Here is a 25,557-nt window from a genome sequence, read left to right as displayed (position 1 = left end):
GTAGGGTTCTTAGTTTAATCACATAAGCTAGGAAAATCGGAGTACTCATAATTCCGTGAAGATAGTACTATTCTAACATCTACTAATTGTCTATATTAAAACTACAGGTCGTGATTGGGGTATATTACCAGGGTCTAATTGGGGATCTGCATCTTATCATTCTGGCTCTCATCATTCATTCTCCAATTTTCTTTTAGTATTTTCTCTTCTATTGTTCCTAGTCTGGAAGCTATTTTAAGGGTCTATCCTGAAGTTAGCTGGTACTCTTATCAAAGTATATGACATATACCAGTAGGGACTGGTATACTACTTTTTGCCTATTCATATTCGTTTTCTATTGGGGGTTACCTCTGCTTTCTAGTGTACCAGTTAATGTATTGGCTCGATCTTAGTTCTTATTCTTATATATTTTACATGATAATGACTCTCTGAATTATGAAATAAATGGAAATAAAGCTACAAGGGCAGATAGCATGCACTAAGCGGAACATTAGGAACTTAGTTGTGTAATAGTCAGAAAATGGTTTTCTAGCATTGCTTTTGTCCCACCCCACCCAAACAAGGACATGTAAAATTTCTATAGAACGTTGCCAAAATACATAGGTTTTCAAATGACAAATCTTTAAAACATGCCAAACTCGTAGAAACAGGAAATACAGTACTTAAACCTCTATTTAACTTGCCTTGTAAAGTCAGTCTTTAAAGCACCGGTTCCAGCATACTGTTTGGCACAAGCATTTGCATTGTCAGCCCAAGCTGTAATATACACAAAATTATATGAATACAATCAAATCACAACTAATATGCTTTAAATCTATTTATAGATTAGTTGGAGGAAGTATAAGCAATACAAGTATTTCATTTAAGCTAGCAACTAGCTAACATTTGTGTTACCATTAGTTGAAGGAGGTATAAGCAATACAAGTATTTCATTTAAACTAGCAACTAGCTAACATTTGTGTTACCATAAATCTTAGATTAATATTAATCAAACTGGTTTATTTAAAGGACAACTGTCACCTGCACAAATGTTTAATATAATAATCCTTTCATCAACTATTGAAAGGAAATGTATATATTTTTTAAATGAAGTGTATGAAAAAAATAAATACGGGTGTCCAATAAGCAATGCTTATTGGACACCCGTATTTATTTTTTTCATACACTTGCTTATTGGACACCCGTATTTATTTTTTTCATACACTTCATTTAAAAAATATATACATTTCCTTTCAATAGTTGATGAAAGGATTATTATATTAAACATTTATGCAGGTGACCCTTTGCATAGGGTGGAGGCTGAGCACAAAGATGTCGATGGGCGATCTGTGTGGATTGGAGTACAACCTGTAATATTCTAAAGATGTTACTGGGTGACTTATATTGCTTGAAACATTTATTTTTTTATCTTTACTTTTCATGTTCCCCGTTTGCTTTCTGTACTTCTATATTGCAAAACCTTTCATTAAAAGCCAAATGGAAGACAAATAAAATGTAATAAAGAAAATAATCATCTCTACTAGGGATCGGCCGATTATTGGCCGATATTCTGTATTTTTGGCAATATCGGTATCGGCCAATAAGGATACTGATAATGCCAATCAAGACCGCCAAGCCCATGACAAGCCCGGCAGTCCTGGGGGGCCCAGCAACCACTTACTTACCTTCTCATCAGCTCCCTTCAGCTCCCCTGTCTAACTCTTGCGAGTCCCGCAGCCGTCAGAGCGTCGCCACGGGTTACGATGGCAACGCTCCGCGCGGCACGCAGGTCTTGAGTGTTAGACAGGGGAGCTGCTGAGAAGGTAAGTAAGAGCTTCCTGGGCCCCCACTGCACAGTCCATGCCACCAGACCACCAGGGAATGCTATATCCCCCCTCCCTGGCCAGGTAAGAAGCAGGAAGGGGGGACACAATTTTTTGTAAAAAATTTATTAAATAAAATAAAAAAGTTACAAAAATAAATGCCTCCCACCCCCTCAATTTACACACACTACATACCTACACAAACACACACATACTCTGCATTATATACACACACTACACAAACACACTCTGCATTATATATACACACTACACAAACACTCACACTCACTCTGCATTATATACACACACACTCTGCATTCATTATATACACACTACACAAACGCACACACACACTGCATTCATTATATATATACACACACACACACTCTGCATTCACTATAAACACACTAAACAAACACACTGCATTCACTATACACACACACTACACAAACACACTGCATTCACTATACACACACTCAGTGGCGTACACACAATCCCGGTGCGAAACTGATTCATAGCCTCCCCTTCTTCGCTTCCTTCCCCGACAGACACACACACACACACACACATAGATACACACACAAGACACACATACATACAGACACACACACACACACACACACACGGGCACATACACACATACATAGACTTATACATACATACAGACACATACATACATAGAGACACACACAGACAAATACACACACAAGACACACATACATACAGAAAGAGACAGACAGACAGACACACACACACACACACAAGACATACATACATACATACAAACACACACATACAAAATATTTTAGTCACCCTCCTGTTTCCTACCTTTTAGGTGCAGGAGGGTGACATTCCCTGGGGTCGAGTGGTGGCTCAGAATGGTGGGAGTCAGAGTTCCCACTCTGACTCCCTGTCCTTCCTCCCGCGCGGGCTCTGTGTATGCTGGGAGGAGTGACAGGCACTTCCTCCCAGCAGTGATGTCATCACAGGGGACCCGGTCGCGCTGTTAAAGTGCCCAGCGCTGACCGGGCCCCCTGAAAATCCATCTCCATCGGATGGCCCTAACATCATGGGCCACTCGATGGACCCCTTGAACGGCAGCCCCGGCGGTTTGCAGCGCAGGCTGGGGCCGCAAAACATGGCGGCTGGTACTCGGTCGCAGGGGTCTGCAGGGCGACCGGGCCCCCTGGAGTGACGGGCCCGGTCGCAGCTGTGACCTCTAAATGTACGCCAGTGCACACACTGCATTCACTTTCCACACACTACACACACACTGCATTCACTATACACACACTACACAAACTCTGCAATCATTATATACACACTACATCCATTACACACACACTACACAAACACACACACTGCATCCACTACACACACTACACAAACACTGCATTCACTAATCAAAGACTCTCACTGCCTCCATTACACACAGATATATTCTTGAAAACATAAATTCTGACTGGCATGTATATTTTGTGAATTTACCTTAATAAAAAAAAAAAAGATTTGCAAAAAAATAAATAATAAACATGTTCAGTTAACAGTAGATTTGTGTAGAAATGGTTTATTTTTTTTAAATGGTAAATGTACAGAATATCGGTAAGTTATCGCCCATCGGCCTAAAAGTTCACAGATTATCGGTATCGGCTCTAAAAAAATCAATATCGGTCGATCCCTAGTCTATATCCAATTAATATATATATATATATATATATATACACATATATATATATATATATAAAAAAAGAAAAAAAAGAAAAAATGCTCTTGCACTCACGCTTTAAATGTCCCTTTTGTGTCGGGTGCTAAGCCAAGGCTTTAAATATCCAAAAAATCCAAAGAGGTAGCAGCACTCACGGTCCAGATAAAAAAATCCAAATTTTATTAAAGCATATTTAATATGATTGACGTTTCAGTCCACTACACGGGACTTTCCTCAAGATCAACAGTTATATATATAACAAATAGTTATGGACTATGATCCTGAGTATATTTCAGCAATATAAATGAACCTTTGGTCGGACAGTATAAGAAAACTGACAGTCACGGTGGTCTTCCGTACTCAACTCCGCCACTCCCTACACAGAAGCAGGAAAGACTTTCAGTTTTTAAACATAGTCCGACCAAAGGTAAGTGTAGGCTGAAGTATCCTGCCATATACTAAAGATAGGCAATTACGTTTTCCCCATCCTGGTAAAATATTTTATAAATAAAGAAATTAATTTCCTGTGTATTTTTGTTGTTGTTGTAACTACACATAAGTTGAATATGATTTTCAGTGAGGGGAAGGGGCATATCTTGGACCTCAAGGGGAGCGCAGAGTTCGCCCTCAGGCAGTGCTGTATTCCTGGTACTATAACTCCCTCTGTCTCCCCCCTCCTTCGCGCCCCACTGCCTGGGTGAATAAAGGGTTAAAAACCCTTTATTTACTTTCCTTCCCTTACCACCTCTTCAATCTTGCGACGAGCGAGCGCTAATGCATATGCATGACAAATGACGTGCATTAGACCTCACCATAGAAAAGCATTAAATCAATGCTTTCCTATGGGGAAAATCTGACGCTCGATGTCCTCATGCAGAGCAAATGGAGGCAGACTTAGTGCTGTAATGCAAACATTGCAGTTTCTCTGGATTAGCAATGTTTAACATTGCAGCACTAAATGCAATAGGGACACTGCACCCAGACCACTTCAATAAGCTGGGTGTCACTTTTATAAAAAACATCATCACGGAACGACCGTCAAGTTACTGGTGCAAAAGAATGGGAAAACCATTATTCTAGCCACTTTGGAGGAAGGAGCAAGAACCCTTCAAAGCTGGGGCATTAAAGTACTGAAGAAGCCTCGACTTACGTTTGACAAACAGATAATATCTCTGGAATGGATAAGGCCACAGCACAAGAACCAACTTCTCAAACTCTCCTTGTGGCGAATAGCCTCAAGATGTACTCAAACCATAAGTACCACACGCACACCATTATCTTAGAGTTTATTTTTTTCTCTTTATGGTTTATGTTTTCTGTTTACTCCTTATTTAATTAGCACAGGTCAGTGCATATACCTTGTATTCTCTATGTTACAGCTATGAGTAGAATTATCATAGAAGGTTTACTGAATGAGCTGCATAGCCCCCCAAAATACATCTCTGTTCTATTTATGGTGCCTACAAAGATCGATAGTTTGCCCATACAAGCTTGTCTTGTACCAGAGTCCAACACATTGATTAAAAAAATAAATTAAATAAAAAACAAGGGACACGATGTACCCCTCAGAGAAACGCTTGTTTAGAAGGACTACCAATCCCAATATGTAGAAAAACTGACACCTGTCCCAACCGAATAACATTGTTCGGGGGCTCTACCTGATGTGTGTATATACTATAGATGGTTCCTGATAAAACGCCTATTGATGTTGGGACCGATGCTCATAAATGGTAACCACACAGATACCCTTAATGTATACCCCCTTACAAGGTGTTAACTTGCTTAAAGTCATAAACCAAAAGCCTAGAAAACATGGTTCTTATTTTTAAAGACACATATCATATACATAACTGTTCCCTATAGAGGAGAGGTGTTCCCTTGATATGGTGTATACTACTATATTCCTATATAGGTGAATACATTTTATACTTCTGTTTTAGGAATAAATAAATCACATTTGTACTAAGTTATATACCAAGCTTTATGTTGTATACTGAAAAGTACGAGACTAGGGTCACAAAGTACCCATAACACATTATCAAGGACCAACAGCAGCTGTCATGGCTTCACCTCCCAAGACACCAAGAAGCAGGACTCAGCTAGCAAATGATCAGTTTTTGTTTTTTATACAAACAAAGTAACTAATCATTATTTGCTCTGAAAACACGGAGAAATCATTTGGTAAAAGTGTTCCCTTGGGAAACTCAGTTATAACTAAAAATACAAAGAAATCCAAAAGCTAACAAACGTGTATAGATCACCAGAGGTGTATGATAAAATAATACAACCTGTATATAAATCGTAGAATACAATATGCAGATGTATATCTAGGGGAAAAAGAACATATAGTGCAATACAATCAACACCAGAATAGGGGTAGGGGGTGGTAGAAAACTCACTAGACTTGAGAAAATTCAAGCGTTTCTCACTCTATAACAGGGTAAATCAGTTTGTGGAGAAAATCTGGGAAAGTATTTTCATAGCAGTATAGCTTCAAAGCAGTTATGAAACACCTCCATTCACAACACCATTACGATTCCTGGAGAGTTAACCATATCTACACAACTCTTACTCAAACATTGATGTGTTTCTTTTGCCAGGTTCAGCATACAACCAAGTAGTCCACTGCTATATGGTCTGACCATGCACCAGCCACACTACAGTAGCCACACATACTACTTCTCAAGGATCTATACGATTCAAAATATCGTAGCCCTTGGAGACTTAACAAATCCCGATTAAAAGACCTGAAATTACCTCAGAAATGCAGAAATACTTTCAACATAATGACACACAGGACATTATAATTGGCGCATAAACCTGTAATGAAAGGAAAGAATAGATCTCGTCATTGCTGTGCTCTACATTTTAGTAAGGGAAGGGAGTCTAAATAAGTATTAATATCTGCCGCGAATGGCTGAGGAATACGATCATCTGTTTGTCAGTTGGAAGGTCTAGCTTAATATTGTCCTTATGTCTTGCTTATGTTTCTTGGGGCTATTATCTTAGCCCCCTTGGGTGATAGTAAATAAGCTATTCTTTGATTGGCCTGTTTGGTTTTTAGCCTGCTAGCTAAAAGCTTTCCATTTTTATTGCCTTTGGGTATAATGAGTAGCTTTTAGTAATTTAAGGTGACATCCAATTTATCTATAGCCTGATTGTGAACATTTCTTAAGAGATCAAATAGTTTAAACAAAATCAATAGAAATGTTAATAGATAGGTATTCTTATCTATACTGCAAAACATTACAACATGTTTTAACATCTTATTTGATAAGGGCATTTAATAAAGCCATCTCAAAGCAGGAACTACCATCACAGAGCTTACTGGCTCATGTTGTCACACTCCCAAAGCCTGGCAAGCAACCCATATACCCTCAAAATTTTAGACCAATATCACTTTTAAAAAGAGACACAAAAATATTTGCCAAAATCTATGCAACAAGACTAAAAGCTACTTTACCGTGATCATACACACAGAACAAGTCAAAAACAGGATGTTTAATTCTCTCACTAGACGCGGGAAAGGCATTTGACTGGCTGAATTGGGTGTTCCTTGAGGTGGTACCATATAAAATAGGAATTTCTTTCAGCAGTCAGAATATTGTACTAATCACCCTCCGCACAAGTACAAAACTCTGGCTTCAAATCTGATCCCATTTATAGCTCAGACTTTGTTACGTTTCTAAACATTAGGGTTACCAAATATTTAGACGCAATATTTGTAAAACTTAATGAAAGAATTCAAATTCACTTTATAATCCTGGGAAGGAAAATACTTATTTTAGGTTGGCAGTGATTAAAACGACATTGCTTCCAAAATTCCAGTACTTGTTACGTACTCTTAATATATCACTCCTGGAAACCTTGCTACAAAATCTCCAAAAACTATTTGTCAGATTATTGGTTGGGATATGTTATAAACCACCTAATGTTAATATTGACGAGGAACAACAGCTGTTTGAGCACATTGAGAACGCTGCAAATCTGGGTAACACTTTAATTATTGGAGATTTTAATTACCCGGACATAAATTGGGACAGAGGGACTAGTAGCTCAGCAAAGGGAATTAGGTTTTTAAACTTGTTAAATGACACCTTCATGTCACAACTTGTACAAGCAGCAACTAGAATGGACGCTTGTCTGGACCTGGTTTTAACAAACAACGTTGATCTTTTGACCAACATTCAAGTAGGTGAGCACTTGGGAAATAGTGATCACAATATAGTGTCCTTTGAAATAAACTCAAAAAAACAAAAGCACATGGGGTATACTAAAACATATAATTTTAAAAAGGCCAATTTCAACAAGTTAAGGGAAGCTCTACAATATATTGACTGGCATAAACTCTTTAGTGAAAAGAACACTGAGGATAAATGGATCATCTTCCAACAAATATTAGAAAGGTACAGTTCTCAGTATGTACCATTGGGAAATAAATATAAAAGAAACAAATTAAAACCAATGTGGCTTAGTAGAGAAGTAAAACAAGAGATTAAAAATAAGAAAAGGGCATTTAAAGCAGACAAATCAGATGCTCTTATAAAAGATATAAGGAAGCAAATAATGCATGCAAAAAGGCAATTAGACTTGCTAAAATCCCCTATATGATCTCGACGAATAATTGTAAATTATTTAACCCAAAAGATATTGTAGCTGAATTAGCAAGTTATTATAGGAAACTTTATAATTTAACGGAAGACTCAAATATATTACAACCTTCTAGCTCTGAAATAGAGAAATTTTGGGAGGAAATAGATCTTCCTAAAATTTCAGTGAGTCAACAACATATGTTGGTGGAGCCATTTATAGAAGATGAAATAAGCAAAGCTTTATTGGCTCTTCCCAAACATAAAGCACCAGGGCCAGATGTTTTTTCTAACTATTATTATATCAAAATGGAACCGATCTTCACACCATTTCTTACGAAGCTTTTTAATAGCTTTAAAACACCAAATGCGATACCGCCGGAAATGTTAGAGGCATTTATAGTAACCCTTCCTAAGCCTGGTAAATCACCAACAGAATGCGCTAACCTCAGGCCCATTTCACTCCTAAATGTAGATATAAAAATATATGCTAAAGTATTGGCATCTCGAATAAAACCGATCCTATTGGGGCTTATTTCAGAGGAGCAAGCTGGTTTTGTTTCAGGTAGACAAGTAGAGGATAATACAAGACATTATATTAACCTTATAGAATGGGCAAACATTAATAATCACCAAGGGATTTTGCTTGCTTTGGACGCTGAAAATGCGTTTGATCGTTTGAATTGGGGTTATATGGAGCATGTCCTTCAGAAATACAATTTTCCACAATCCTTTGTGAACAATATTATGGCATTATACTCAAAACCATCAGCGAAGGTTATGAATACTGGTTTTATATCTTCTAAATTTGAGATCTCAAATGAAACACGCCAGGGGTGCCCACTTTCCCCATTAATTTTTATAATAACCTTAGAGCCCTTGATTAGACACATAAAACAACATGCTGGTATATGTGGGTTAAATACCCCGATTGGGGAACAAAAATTAGCTCTTTTTGCTGATGATGCACTTTTATTTGTATCAAAACCTAAAGAATCATTACCATATTTAGTAAAACTGTTGGAAAGATTTAGCATGATCTCCTATTATAAAAATAATGTTAAAAAAAACCCAGGCGTTACTGTTGGGTGTACATAAAGTGGAGATAAATCAATTAGCAGGAACTTACTCGTTTGATTGGCGCAAAGATTTCTTTTTTTTTTTATATTTATAATCTTTATTCGGAAGTTTTTTCCTTTTTTTTTTTAACAAAGTAGTGTTAACATTATTTCGAGGAAACAATAATACATCACAAGAAATATTTAGACAACAAGTCTAACAATTCCATAAAAAAATTATTTTCCATACATATAAGTGAAATAGCTCTGTACAACAATTGTTCCCTCTGAACTCATTACATTTATCTAGAAGTTTCCACTATGAACATAAACCACAACATAGACATACATAAAAAATGGATGATGATAATAATAATAATACAATCAATGGATAATTATAAAAAGCTCACTGGCTGTCTATCTAAGCACTTTGTATAAAAGAGTTTCAATGGCAATATCTTAGCTCACGAGCAGGGCCTTCTTTATCTTTTGTATTGTTGTGTGCATATTGTATCTTCTACCCTAATTGTACAGCGATGCGGAATATGTTGGCACTTAATAAATGTCAGAGATAAATAAATAACAAGGACAAAAGGACTCACCATTTTTATAAACCTTTTCAAATTGCACTTGTTCTTCAATGTTTTGTCCTACATGTAGCACACCTAGCCTCTAAAAACAGACAAAAAAAAAAAAAACAACAAATAGGTTGGCTGAGATTATTACTAAACTTGACAACATATTTTACCTATTAAAGATGTAAACAGATAGTGTTGAAGAGTTGCCTGCAAAAATCATTAAACATAAAGTCTGAAAATCATCAAGTATCCAACCATTCGGTTTAAATCCTAAATCCCAACCAAATATAGTTAAGAGGCACCATTGTGTCAATGTATTTGTCAGGTTTTGACCTAAAACAATGTATTATTTTTGCATGCTCAAATCTTATATTTTTGCACAAATTTTTATTTTTTACAAAAAATGTAATGCATGTTTTGCTGAATACTACACCATAGGCCTGCATGCTTAGTCAATATCCCTCACACCCGAAATATTTCCTTATCAAATGTATCCACACAGTACAGCCCATTAGTAACTTTACAGAAAATCACAGAACAGCAGGAGAATGAACTGCACAAACCAAACACAATTTGAAAAGCTAAGAAGGAGAAAGGAATAAAAAATGCAACATACTCATATTAAATTGAGTCAGTGATAGCAATACTGCTTACATACAGCATACACATTTGTTCAACAAGAAATCAAACATGAAAATAAATATAGATAACAAAAATCATAATAATCAGCATTTAACTTTATTTTTCGGAAAGAAAAATGGTTAATCTTCAAAGTGTTCATATTATGGGCTTAAATCCAAAATTGTTGCATTACAAATTGTGATTAGTGATGCTTCACTAAAGGTTGTGCCTGGTCCCTACTTTTTTTAAAGTACACACTTCAAGCATCATAACTACTACACCCTGCTGTAGTGGTAATGATGCTAGGTGTACCCTGACAATGTCCCATAATAAGATGTCAAACTGTTTTAGCACAACTTAGCTGGGTCCTCCTGCTGGAGAACACCAGAGGCAACACGACACTCTGTGGCTTCTGTCATGCATCCAGTTTGACAATTGACAGTAGAACAGTTCCAGGGCACTCCTTGTAACACAAGAGCAGGTTGTACTGATTATGATGCTGTCATGATCATTTAAAACAGGCTGTTCCTGCAGTAAGCATTGCTCAAAGCAGTAAGCAAAAGAGATACAGACATAACAAGTTGTGTATTCCGTAAAGCTGACAATTGCTATTCCTGTACAAAAACCCTATATTGTGTTCTGCAACATCTGCAGAGTACTACAACACACTCATTGAATGTCTTTCACTATCCTGTAAAGCTATAATGCCATATAAGAGACCAGGCTATTTCAGTTTCTATGCTTAGAATGTTTAATGGATTTGATGAGCATTATAGCGGTTTGACTGTTCAAATAACCACTCAAAGGCCTTCCATTTTAGAAAGAAGACACTCCACGGTATCTTATATGGAGTATATGATGTCTAAACTTGCTGCCATTTTTCCACTAATTTAAGTCTAAGTTTGTGGTAAAAAAAAAAAGGCAGTTTTACATATACCGTACATACTCGAGTATAAGCCGACCCGAATATAAGCCGAGGCCCGTAATTTTACCCCAAAAAACTGGGAAAACTTATTGACTCGAGTATAAGACTAGGGTGGGAAATGCAGCAGCTACTGGTAAATTTCTAAATAAAATTAGATCCTAAAAAAATTATATTACTTGAATATTTATTTACAGTGTGTGTGTATGAATGCAGTGTGTGTGTATGTATGAGTGTGTGTGTGTATGAATGCAGTGTGTGTGTATGAATGCAGTGTGAGTGTGTGTGATGCAGTGTGAATGTGTGTGATGCAGTGTGAATGTGTGTGATGCAGTGTGTGTTTGTGTTGCAGAGCCTTGGTGGGGGGTGGGCATTTTTTTTTTTTAAATTCTTTATTTTTGAGTGCAGAGTTGAGTATACATTTCGGTAATATTACATGGCGTTACAGAGAGATTGACAATGTTTTGTTTAGCATAGTCATGGTGTGCTGCACTTTTTTTTTTCATAACAAGAGTAATATTGAAAGATATACAACAGGCTTGTCAACATTTTTGTACGTATGATAACAAGGGATGGATTTTTGTGAGTGCTTCCGAGAGGAGTTTTGAGTGTGTGGTGTCTCTAGGAGATGGGCTCTCAGGTGTGCCCTTGTGATGTGAGGGAGTGTCAGTTGAGGTTCTGCGTGGAGGGTTGCAGGGGCATCTCTTGTGTATGCCTGTGGTGTTCTGTAGGAAATCCCCGGTGTATGGGGTGTCATTTGCCCAGTGGCTGAGATGTTGGAGTGTGTGGCTGGGTGTCGTTTGGCGCTCTGCCAGGACGTCTGGGGGGAGATTTGTGCCCTCCTTGTGATGTGTTGTGTTGCCCCTAACCAGGGGAACAGCGGGGGGGGGAGGGGGGGGGTTGATATGTCGGTGTGTCTCAAGATTCTCGTCTCTGTGGGTTATAGCGCTCTAATGGAGCGGTGGTCTGGAGTGTGTGTGAAAGAGAGCGAGAGAAAGAGAAATCAGGAAATAAACAAATATACATTTGCAACTTAAATAAAAACAGGTATAACGACTCGTGCTGAGTTTTAGCCCATATGTGTTTGTTCAGGTGCCATGTCCATGGGTGTTGGCCCAGTCCCCATTAGTTGTCAGTTATCAGTTGCTTGTGAGCCTCCGGCTCTTGGGATGAAGGTGGCGATGCGGGCTGGGTCCCATGTGCTCCTGGGGGTGGTCGGCTGTGGGTCCTGATGACTGTCTGTTAGTCCCAGTGCTTGGAGGAAGGGCGGTGCCCCCTCTATTGACGTAAGTGTGTGAGTGGTTCCATTGCGGGTTACCACAAGGGTCCCTGGGGTTCCCCAGCGGTAGTGTATGGCTGCAGATCTTAGTTGAGAGGTAACTGTGTTCAGTGATTTCCGCCAGAGTAGGGTATTTTTGGTGAGGTCTTGATAAAATGTTAACGTGGAGCCTTCGAAGGTCAGAGGTGTTTTATTCCTCAGTGCCATCATGATCTGGTTCCTATCTTGTGAGGTTACCCAGCGGAGAATGACGTCTCGTGCCACTCCAGTTGGTGTTTTAGGTGTGCCCGTGACACGAAACACTCCGTCCACAACCATCTTTTTGGCTGATGTGTGGGGCAGTATGGATGCAATTAGTCTGCGTGCATAATGAGGGAGTTCCTCTGCGGTCACTGCAGCAGGGATGCCACGGATTTTTATGTGGTTCCTGCGCTGTTTGTCCTCCAGGGCTGAGATTTGGTATGTCAATGTGACTTGGGTGTTTTGCAAGTGTTGTACTGTCTCTTTAAGGGCTGAGATGTCAGTTTTGGCAGCTAATATGTCCTTTTCAGAGGTTTGCACTCTGTCATTTATGGCCTGTATGTCAGTTCTCAGTGCCCTAAGGTCGGCTGTCCAGACTTGCTGGATGTCATTAAGCAGGAGTTTTAAATCCTGCTTTGTTGTGGGAGCAGTCCCATCTGGGTTGTCAATTGGGTGCATGAGACTTGCCTGGGTGGGTGTTGTAGCTCCCAGTCCATCTTGCGCCCGGTTTTCCTCATTCCGGTCCGCAGCAGGAGTCAGCTTAGTCTGTGCTGGCTGTCTCAGCATGTCCCCTATGTCTCTGCTGTCAGCCACAGCATTAGGTTTTTGGGAGCGTCGCCCCATTGCGTTCCGGTAGCGGCAGGGGGGGGTTATTGGCTCTGGTCCCAGCGGGGGCAGTACGGTGCTGCCGCGGAGGAGTGCTTCCAGACCCAGGCTTAGGGGTGTGCTGTAGGCCGCAGTTTTTCGCCACGGCTTGGAGTACTTCGGGTGTAGAAAAAAAGGCATCTATCGATGCGGTTGGACTCTGGGGACCCAGTTATGTTAGTGAGGGGTTCCGATGGGTTATGGTTGGGTGGATATTTGGGTAGATTCGATCTGGTGTGTGGGAGCTCATGGAAATGGCGTCCGCTCGTCAGGCTTGCAGGCTCCGCCCCCGGGGGTGGGCATTTTTAGTATTATTTTTTTTAAATTATTATAATTTTTTTTGTTATAATATTATTATTTTAATAATTTTTGTTATGTTATTATTTTATTATTTTTAAAATATTATTATTTCGTTTTGTATTCATATTTTTTTCGTCCCCCCTCCCTGCTTGATACATGGCAGGGAGGAGGGCACACACTCCCTGGTGGTCCAGTGGCATTGGCAGTTCAGTGGAGGGGGGCTGGCAGGAAGCACTTACCTCTCCTGCAGCTCCCTTCTCCTCTGCGCCGGTCCGGTCAGCTCCCTCTGCAAGTCCCAGTGTAAGTCTCGCGGCCGCGCAATGACCCCACGGCTCTCGCGAGACTTACACTGGGAGCTGACAGGGGAGCTGACCGGACCAGCGCGGAGGAGAAGGGAGCTGTCAGGAGCTGCAGGAGAGGTAAGTGCTCCCTGCCAGCCCCTCCTACACAGCCCCTTGTCTGTATTATGGCAATGTAAGTTGCCATAATACAGACATTGACTCGAGTATAAGTCGAGTTGGGGTTTTTCAGCACAAAAAATGTGCTAAAAAACTCGACTTATACACGGTATGTTGCATTTCCTTTTTTTTTTTAACATTCTTTATTTTTGAGGTGCGTTTATCATATTACAAACATAGAGTAACATTATGGCAGTCAAAGGAAAAGAACGAGGTAATATTGAGGAATTAGCACCTTTTATTAACATGGTGGAAATCGACAGATGAACATAAAAGTATAAAACAGTAGGTGCCCTTTTATCACTGCAGGCAGTGATGAAATGGCAGGGAACGAGTTACATTTATTAGAATAGGGTTTGGGGTTATTTACTAAAATTTTTAACTTTACAGGAAAAAACAGCTCATCACCGATAAGTAACTGAATGACATAGCGATCATATATGCTGGGACAACGGGATTGACTGCTGCTGATCTGCCTCGGGCATCGAGGCAGCCTGCAGCAGCATTAGCCCACAATAGGCACAATCTGGTGTTAATCTTGGTAAATGATGGGAATTTTCCATCAAGCGTTCTTAAGGGTAGGACTGAAATGACTGAAATTTCCGTCAAAAGTAACAAAGGAGTTAAACCAAACAGAAAATACAGTCCAAGGCCATCAGTTGGTGCCTTCACTTCCTCTGAGGTAAAATGTAATATGATCCTAGTATTGGTACATAAGGTGGCATCTGCAACTGTCAAATAATGAGAGAGGCCTGGGATGAGAGGAATGCAGGTGCATCAGCATGTGGTAAAAGCTTGTGAACAGGACAAGCAAGGCAATCTATAGTACAGGTCAACATTTTTGATGACTACACCAGGTGATTTCCACCACTGCAACTGTATAGTTCACAGACACATAGTGTAGAAGACTACATTAGAGTATTCCTCTGGCTCCATATGGTTTGGTAGATTGTATATTTTTGTGTGAACGAGTATGTGAGTTCCTTCATTGATCTTAGTATCTCTGGATCCAGTCTCTGATTGGGAGGGGGAGGGGGTTTCCAGTGGACTGAAACAATTGTAATTTGTGCACAGAATTGATCATTGGCACAAGATAACCCTGCATAGTTTTGAGAAGACGTGCTAGACATGCGCAGTAGAATAACTTAATACGTAATGTTATATGGGAAATTATACTTTTTGCACTGAACATCTGTGATTGGTTGATTTTGTCTTCTGTTGGATAAACCCCTATGGAAACTGTGTTTGTTTCATATAAACGCTGTACCTGCATTAAAAAAGCCATTACTATTTTTTCTGGAACTTCATAATGACTGTTGTACATTAATTGTTCTCGGCAGTGAACATACATAAAGAGATTAAGGAAAGCAGGATGTGTTAACAGAATAAGTCCATGGCAGCTTAAGGGTTTCCTGACCCTGTGCAAATTATGATGCCCAACATTCACTTTCAACTAAACATGCCCAGACATACATACTTGGAACACTGATGTCTTCCTAAAATATAATTTGGCAATTTATCAATACCTGCAGTTGTATTTGGAGGGAACGCCGTGCTAGAAGGCTCTGTATAACATTTGTCCGATCCAAACAGTCCATGCAATTGCTTCGGAAAATGCCATCTTGTTGCATTACCACTCTGCCTTCAGCATCTACCAGGAAATAACTAGGAAGCATAAAAATAATAATAAAAGCACATTCTAGTACATTTACACCTGTGAATTATTATTGACCCTTTACTATTCTATCGTAAACGCACACTATACTGCACCAAAGAAAAAATATTTAGTAGATATACTCCACTGAAAACATGCATGAATTTAATTATGCATTTTTTCACTGGGATTATATCTATAGCTAATGGCAAATTACCAATATGCACAGAATTGACATCACTATGCACAGCATGCTAGTGATAGGATTCCAAGGGCAGTATGTCCTTGACAGGCTTGTCCTTCCCTCAACACGTGCTAAGAAACTCCATTTCATAAAGATGGGCCTGTCACTTAAACTGTGCAGAATCAAACTATGTGGCAAGAATCAGATAATAATTATACAAATAATATGTTCTGCCCTAGTTCTAGTTCATCGTCAACCTACTTTGGTGCTTAAAAGTGGTGATTTTTGTTATCTAAGACCATCCTTTCGGATGATTATAACCAATTATGCTAATAAATATTATTAGTAATTTTACATATTTATTATGTAATTAAGTCTGCACAATGCTCGGAGCTCCCTCTTTAATACTGATTTTTTTGTTTTTACTTGGGATGAGTCATACTGAAATATTAAAAGACAGATCAGCCCGTAAAGGGATAACCTTTGTTTGCAATACTTGGTCTGGCTCCTATAGTACCACACACCGCACCCAGATCACGTCACAAACCCTTTTTTTAAATTTGGTATTTTTTATTTGTTTTCCAATAGATAACATACATAAGAGAAGTACATTAAATACAAACATGTATCTTACAACAAATGCATTCATACCACAAAAGGGTGTATTTATCATGTTATAAATACAAAAAATTGTTATCTTTAGTTGTCCCTTTAACCCCTTGAGGACTGAGCCAAATGTACACGTTGTGAACAAAACAAAACGTAAACAAAACCTGGCATTTGCGCTATATGTCTGTCCAACAGTAATTCACCTCTTTTATATTAAATGCACCCACCCTTATTATAAATCATTTTATTCAGGGGAAACAGGGCTTTCATTTAATATCAAATATTTAGCAATGAAACATAATTTAATATGAAAAAAATGGGAGAAAATAAAATTATTTTTTTAGTTCTACGTGACATTTTAACTGTCAATGTCATAATACGGTTTGCTTTTACTGCAATAAAATACACAAATTTGTATTCAGCAAAGTCTCACGTGTAAAACAGTATCCCCTATGTACAGGTTTTATGGTGTTTTGGGAAGTTACAGGGTCAAATACAGCACGTTACATTTGAAATTGAAATTCGCCAGATTGGTTACGTTGCCTTTGAGACTGTATAGTAGCCCAGGAATTAAATTTACACCCATAATGGCATACCATTTGCAATAGCAGATAACCCAAGGTATTGCAAATGGGGTATGTCCAGTTTTTTTTAGTAGCCATTTGGTCACAAACACTGGCCAAAGTTAGCGTTAGTATTTGTTTGTGTGTGAAAAATGCAAAAAACGCCAATTTTGGCCAGTGTTTGAGACTAAGTGGCTACTAAAAAAGACCCCATTTGCAATACCTTGGGTTGTCTACTATTGTAAATGGTATGCCATCATACGGGTCATTTTCATTTTTGGGCTACCATAGGGTCTCAAAGGCAACGTAACCAATCTGACGAATTTAAATGTGAAAAAAATGAAACACAAGTCTTATATTTGACACTGTAACTTTTGAAAACACCATAAAACCTGTACATGAGGGGTACTGTTGTACTAGGGAGACTTCGCTGAACACAAATATTTGTGTTTCAAAACAGTAAAAAGTATCATAGCAATAATATTGTCCGTGTAAGTGCTGTTTGTGTGTGAAAAATGCAAAAAAAAAATCACTTTTACTGGCGATATCATCGTTGTAATACATTTTACTGTTTTGAAACACTAATATTTGTGTTCAGCGAAGTCTCCCAAGTAAAACAGTACCCCCCATGCACAGGTTTTATGGTGTCTTGGAAAGTTATAGGGTTAAATATAGTGCTAGCAAATTAAACTCCCTATACTTTCGGCATGGGTTGTCAGGCAGGTCCCGCTAATTGTAATTAATTAAGATACCTAATTATCTAAAAATATTACATAAATATATATGTAGAATTAATATATGTATATGTGTATATATATATATATATAGTTTAATTTTTTTAATATATATAGGTATATATATATAGTGATATATACGTATATAGTTATGTATATAGATATATATATTATTTCGTTCTACGTGTATTTTGATATAAATATACATATATATTAATATCACAATACAGTTAGAACGAAATAACATCTATATATTTTTTAATTATAATTAGATTTTTTAACGTATTTACATATTTTTTTATATTATATATAAATATATATATAACAATAATTATATATATTTAATCAGTATCAGTCTACGTGTAATTTGATAAGATATATATATATATATATATATATATAATTATATATATTATTGCAAAATACACCTAGACAGTGTATGTGTGTGTGTGCATATGTGTATATCTATATATATATATATATATATATATATTTTTTTTTTTTACACTTATTTTAATTTAATTTATTTTATTTCCAGCCAGCAGGGGGACTACCTGTCATTACAGGCAGTCCCCCTGCTGGCAATGCAGCAGCCAGCTAACCCGGCCATGTGATTGTGAGGTTCTCACAAGGACCTCACTCTCACATGGCCGGGGGGGCTGCAGGAGGATGGATCTGCTGCAGGGGACTCCCTGGGAGTTCCCCCAACCGCAATCGCCGGCGACCGGGTAAGTAAAAAAAAAAAACGGAGAGCGTCCTATTATGCCCCGCGGCGTTTAGAGCCGCTTAGAATAGGGCGTAATAGTACGCCCTCCGGTTTTAAGGGGTTAAATTAGATGTCAAGGCTGTGGCAACACTATTCCTTGTTTATCATGTAATAGTTTAATGCTTATGGATCTAAACGTAATCCCGTAGGTAGTCTGTTAAGTGGTCTTAAAGGACCACTATAGGCACCCAGACCACTTCAGCTTAATGAAGTGGTCTGGGTGCCAGGTCCATCTAGGGTTAACCCTGCCTGCTGTAAACATAGCAGTTTCAGAGAAACTGCTATGTTTACATATGGGTTAAGCCAGCCTCTAGTGGCTGTCTCATTGACAGCCGCTAGAGGCACTTCCGCGCTTCTCGCTGTGATCTTCACAGTGAGAAGACGCCAGCATCCATAGGAAAGCATTGAGAAATGCTTTCCTATGGACTGACTGAATGCGCGCGTGGCGCATTCAGCGAATGACGTCGGAAGAGGGAGGAGTCCCCAGCGCCGAGGGAGCCCGGTGCTGGAGAAAGGTAAGTGTTTAACCCCTTCCTCCCACTTCACCCCAGCGGGAGGGGGGCCATGAGGGTGGGGGGGACCTATTAACACTATAGTGCCAGGAAAACAAGTTTGTTTTCCTGGCACTATAGTGGTCCTTCAACCAAATGTATATAATATTCATATTTTGCTGTCTGTTTACAGTTTGTTCTTGGGTTTAATATATTGATCCCTTTTGTCCATACCGAGCTGATAAAGAAGTTCATTTTATAAAACGATCTTTAGATGGGACTTCTATTTGTTTCCAGTGTCTGGCAATAAAGAATTTAGTAGCCATAAAACAAATGTATTATTAAAGTAATATGGGGTTTAGACTGTTGCTGCAAATTTAAATGTAACAGTGCTACTTCCGGTTTCTTATCTAATGTTATACCAGTTAAATCTATAACTGTATTGAAAGCATAGTTCCATAATTTTATAATCCTAGGGCAACTCCACCAAACATGTTCCATATTACCCTCTGATCGTATACATCTCCAACAAGTAGCGGGATTAGTCTGAGAGATCCTGATTAATCTAGTAGGAACTAGATACCATCTATATAAAATTAACTTGTGTTTTAAATTTAGACAATGTATTGATTTTTTCAGTTTCATAAAGGCTGTTCCCCAATTCTTAAACTGTATAGATATCTGACAGTTCTGTTCACATTTTCTAATGGACGAGGGGATCTCAGGTATTATTTCATTTTTAACTAACTTTTGCTTTTGAATAAATTGTCTTATTTCCATATCCTTTAAATATTTTACTTAATAAATTGCCTATTTCACTATTTGCCTGCATAACATGTTCTTTTATATTCGAATATAGTTAAACAATTAATTATTTGGTAAATCACACTTTGTTTTTAATTCATCAAAAGAGAATAACAGAGAGCACTCGTATAGATCGATTGTTAAAACATTCTGACTTTGCCATTTCCTCAAGTTGATATCAAGAATAATTAATTCAATAGTACCAATATTGGCTCCTTCATCATTTTTTATTTTTTTAATTCTTTATTTTCTGTTTTGCATGTTATAACAATAGGCTTACTCAGCCACGATAACAGTCGTAAGAGGTATCAGGCATAACAATCAAAACATGGCATACGAATATACGGCACAATTTTTAAATTTTGTTGAGAAAAGAAGTAGACAGTGGATAGACATAGTAATTATCATGTGAGCTTTCCTGTCTTACATGCACATTTTTAAGGAGTTAATATAACAAGGGTCATCAATATCTGTTACTGTCGTTTTAGGTCTTTAAGGTGAGATAGCTTAAACATGTTACACCACGCTAAATGCAATAACACAGTTGGTCTTAATTGTGCATAAATGGGAAATCTGCCTTGTATATACTATCGACAGGTCTGATCTACAATATCACAGGTTAGGTATAGTTTTAAGGCTCATCATAAGTGTGAACCTGCGCTGATCAGCATTTACGGGATACATTCTAATTATAGCGATGTCTGGCATGGGAGCCTTTATGTAGCGCTAAGTTAGCATGAGAAGAATGTGAGAGTAAATGGTGGAAAAAGACATAGCAGGCTTGAGCTAGCAAAAACATTTAAACGTCAACTGGTGGCAAAGAGAGCTGGGTAATTAACCCATTCAGCACTGGCAATGGAGGAGTGATCTGTCCTGGCAGTAAGCCTGGCATACCCGTACAGTCAAGCAGTCTGTCAGCCTATTCCCCGGCTGGGTTGTAAGCTTCCATGTGAATACAGTTCATGCGGGGCTGCCAGTGGCTCGCCAGGCGACAGATGTAGTATGGCTGGTGTTTGCTGGTGCATGCTGGATCGTCTGGAGGGTCTGGGCTTCGCACGCTGGGCCATGCCGATGTCTAGGAGATAGCGTTTCGGTTGCCTCACTGAGTATCTTCTGCGTTGCAGCAGGGTCTTTTCTCCCAGCGGGTTAGGGCCGAGGTGCTGCCGCTTGCGCCGGAGTTTCAGCTTTGGACTCTGTGTTGCTTGCTTTTAATGATTTGCCTGAGCCGTTTGTGTGGATGGCCCGGGGCTCTCCCTAAAGCCCATGTGGAGTGTTCGTTGTTCCGGTTGGTCTCACCTTCACGAGCGTGAACCTGGGTGGTGGTGAGTTCTGCCTGATGGACAGAGCTTTCAGGTGCCGCTGAGTGGTAAGCGGATTGGGCATGTTGGGCGGTCCCCTATTTGTGTGTATAAGAGCGGGTGCTGGCGCCCAGTGGGTGTGTCTGTGTTTGCTGCCATCCAGGTCCTCGGCATCACCTTCGTCGGGAGGCCGCTCTGGGCGGGTGCCTACATAAGTGGCGCCGGGTTGCAGGGCGAATCCATGCTGCCGCCTTTTTCAGCGCTAGTTTAAAGGTCTGGCTGTTGGCATGGAGCTCCGTCCAGAGGCTTGCGCCAAGCCGGTCGAAAAACTCCATAGTGTGCTTGGGTGGTTTGACGTGGGTCCTCTCATTCGCAGGCTGCGTCTGTGCCGCCATTTTGTTTGGGCCCTGGCATTTTTGATTAACTGCAGGCTCTGTCGCTTGTTCGGGGGTATTTGTCCCCAGCGAGGACCGGGATATCCCCAGCTGGTCCGGGGGGGGAGGGGGGGGTAGCAGGGCTTTATTTGATTCTCGCTTGTGTGCGGGTCCCGTGCTGGGTGATCAGCCGCCTCCCCCAGGCTCCGCTCCGGTTTAGGCCGCATGTCCAGTTCCGGCTCTCGAGTTGGGTTTCGGCGCAAGACAGGTATCATTCTGTTCCCTGTGAGGTTCTGTGTAATTTTCCGAGCACTTTGTGCTGCTGGCTACGTTTGTTTGGTCAGGATCAGTGTTTTTGTGCCTGCTGGTGTTTCAGAGAGCACGTCTGGCCATCTTGGCTGCTGGGCCCCGCCCCCCCCTCCTTCATAAATTTTATTAGAAATATAAAGGTTTTTTTTTTTTATCTTATACCATTCACTCATAGTTTGTTGAATAATGAAGGAGTTATTATTTGATACTGAAAATTTTAACTTGCCGGTGTCAGATCATAAAAAAGATGATAAATGATCTATTTCTGCTTTTTTTAGACTATCACAAACCATGGTTGGGATATTGATTCTTTTAGCTGTAATTTGTATATGTGTATAATCATATTCGCTTGATATGTCTATTTTATTAAAGGATAGCCTATTCCTGTTTGATATCCTCTTTGAGCCAAAGCCTTAGTTATCATACAAGGTTTTTTACCTCTCCAGATGAAACTTGTAAAAGTTGATTGAATTATGTCTAACCAATTATTAGAACAGGGGTAGGCAACCTTTTAGCAGCACTGTGCCGATACAGGATTGTGATGTCCCGTAGCGTGCCGGTCCTATTTTTTTTTTAATCGAGGGGTGTATGCTGCCGTATTCTGCTTGTGTTATTTTTACTGTAATTGCTTTGTATCGTTGTATTTGTGCGTATAAGCAGGGCCGTCTTTAATAGTGACTGGACCCTGGGCAAAGCATTTGCTTGGGGCCCCCTGGACCCTGTCCCCCCTCCTCAGGCATGCAATCACGTCCTCCATCTCAACACAGTGGCGGACCTAAAGTAGAGAGGTGCAAGAATTTTTGGGGGTCTCCCTGTTGCACGGGTGATTAAAAGGTAGATCCCCATCTGTCGTGCAACTCCAGAAATGCATTGACAGCTGGGGCTCTACCATTTACCCATGTTTGCAGGTCTGTATTTAGCACTAAGCAGTTTTTGTGTGTTTGAATGTAAACAGGTTTTTGTATGGAATATGTTTGTATGTGGTGTTGGTGTGATTGCAAGCATGTATTTGTGTGTTGGTTTTTGAATGCAGGGTTGTATTTTCATATAATTTTGGTGTGTAACACAGACATGTGTTTGTACGTAGTGTTGAAATTTGAATGCAGGGGTGTATTTGTGTGTAGTGTTAGTGTGTGAATGCTGAGATGTATGCACATATACACACACACACACACACACACAGATCTATACACACTGAAATGCGCACACACACACACAGATACACACACACACACACACACACACAGACATGCTGACATACAAACATACTGACACACACAAACATACTGGCACACAAAGACATACTGACACATACTGACACACAGACATGCTGACACACACACAGATATACTGACACACAAAGACATACTGACACACACAGATGACACACACACACCATACTAACACACACACACACTGACAGACATACTGACACAGACATACACTTTAAAACCCACCCTCCAGTATCCTACCTTTCCTGCTGGTGGCTGAAGGTGTTGGGAGTTGGAGTCTAGAGCTCTCGGCCAGCCCCCCTCCAATCAGCCTACTCTTCTTTCCCGCGCGCTCCTCTCTTTGTGGGAGGAAATGATGCGCGGTTGTCACTTCCTCCCAGGCTGCTGCCGAAAAGCAAGGGGCCCGCTCGCGCTGTTAAAGCGCCTCAGCATGCGACGGGGCCCCTGCTGACAGAAGCCCACCGGGTGGTCCTTTGCGCATGGGCAACGCGGTGGGCCTCCTTAGTGTGCGGATTACCGGCCAGAGGGTAAGAAATAGTTGAGGCCAGCAGGGCTCACGGTGCAGCTGGCCAGTTTGCCCCGCGTTAAAGACGGCCCTGCGTATATGAGCTATTATATTGTATATGTTCATGCGTAGTTTATGGTATTGTGTATGATACATATGAATGTGGGCTGTGTATGGGGGCTGCTTGTGGAATTGTGTATGTGTGTGGATGGATATGTCATAGTGTGTGTTTGGTAGTGTGTGGGGGCTGTTTGGGGTATTGCATGTGGGGTTGTGTGCATGTATATGGATTGTTAGTGGTGTTTTGTTTGTGCGGATTGTGTGCATGTTTGTGTGTGGGCTGTCCGTATTATTTGTATGAGGGGAGGGTTATTCTGCATTTCTGTGTATATCTAGCAGTGTGGGTAGCTTCCAGTGGGGACTAGGCCGGCCACGGGAATGTCAAGGATAGGAGCTGCAACAGCAACTGCGAGCTGCTCTACTACAGTGTGGATTCCTATTCAGAAGTGCTGGGAGGAAGTGATCTGAGATTACTTCCTCTACGTGCTGCAATGCATAAATTGAGGATTGTCCTTCACTACCTTTTCGGATTAGCAGATATCTGAAATTTTACTGGGACTCCTGATAGGTCAGAGCCTGTTTGGCTCTAGCAGCCTTGAGTGCCGTGCAAAGACACCTCGAGTGCCGTGCATGGCACTAGTGCCGTAGGTTGCCTACCCCTGTATTAGAAATTGACAACGGAATCATAAAGAATATATATGCCCATTTTGGCAAGATATAAGCCTTGATTGTGTTCACTCGTCCCCACCAAGAGATCTCATGAGAACGCCATTCTTTTTTTTTTTTTTTTTTATTCTTTATTTATTCCCCTTACTCGTGAGTACGAGAAGGGCATATTATTACGGCATAAACATTGTAAAAGAAACAAGCATATTCTGGCATTAGTCCTTCCAACTAGTCATAGTATAACCGGCAAACTGGTGAGTTGGGGGTTTTGTGTATAAGAGAAATCGCTAACGTCTGGTATATGTGCTCAGATCTAAGTGTGGTCCGCGGCTCGTGCGGTATATGTCGGTGAGGGAGCAATTCTCGCTGGGAGTGTACTCAGCCTGTGGGAGGGTGTACCCATAGTAAGTGGAGGGATGCTCCAGAGCGAAGGCCGTGGAGCCAGTTAAGGTCTGATGTGTCTCTTGAGACTATCTCGTTGGTGCCGTTCTATTCTGTGGTTGTCATGTGGTGTGGGCTGATGTGTGGGCTAGCGGGTAGGCCATAACCCAAGGTCCGTACTTAGTTACTGTGAGGATTTAGAGGTTGTCGGGCTAATGGCCTTATGTGTTACGCCGCTGCATATAATGCAGAGGCGGGGGGTTGGGAGCCGCTATGGCCGTGGACTCTCTCTGCTGGCTGTGTGAGAGTACGCGATATGTAAGTTCCGACCAGTCTGCGAGGGTGTCAAGTAAGTATTGTCGGCCTCTGCGGTCAGTGAGAGCCTAAGCTCTAGTGTAACCAGAATAAAAGGAAAGTAAGGGAGAAACGGAAAACAGTTGAGTGAATAATACAACGTGTAATGGGCGTCAGTTCTTTATACAGCAGCAGCCGTGCCAGGGGGGCCATTCTGGTGGCAGTAGGCTTCCCATTGTTCAAAGTGTGTGCGCTTCGCATCAGGTGGTGGCTAGTGCCTTTGTGTTGAGGCTAGTATTCAAATATTTCGGCGGGACCGGCTGCACCGGGTCCCTCGCACGCTGCGGCGCGGTCTCCCCCGGTGTAGGTCGTGGCAAAATGTCCCCTGAGAGGCCCAGGGTCTCCATCACGTCAGCTGCTTGGTGTATGCCCTGGA

General features: G+C 40.4%; 1 protein-coding gene across 2 annotated transcripts in view; it reads right to left on the bottom strand.

Moving 5' to 3' along the window:
* The window catches only part of SACM1L (SAC1 like phosphatidylinositide phosphatase), a 207,886-nt gene that overhangs the window by 10,894 nt on the left and 171,435 nt on the right, over positions 1–25,557 (bottom strand). For both annotated transcript variants that reach the window (XM_063452016.1, XM_063452017.1), the window contains 3 exons: positions 15,724–15,862; positions 9,757–9,826; positions 684–756 (listed from right to left, as the gene is read on the bottom strand). In XM_063452016.1, the coding sequence (XP_063308086.1) occupies positions 684–756; positions 9,757–9,826; positions 15,724–15,862 (282 nt within the window). The remainder of the gene's footprint in view (positions 1–683; positions 757–9,756; positions 9,827–15,723; positions 15,863–25,557) is intronic.

The sequence above is a fragment of the Pelobates fuscus genome, chromosome 4 (genome assembly GCF_036172605.1).
Source record: "Pelobates fuscus isolate aPelFus1 chromosome 4, aPelFus1.pri, whole genome shotgun sequence".
In the NCBI taxonomy this organism is placed as follows: Eukaryota; Metazoa; Chordata; class Amphibia; order Anura; family Pelobatidae; genus Pelobates; species Pelobates fuscus.
Note: the sequence above shows the minus strand (reverse complement) of the source record. Positions and strands in the feature narration are given on the sequence as shown.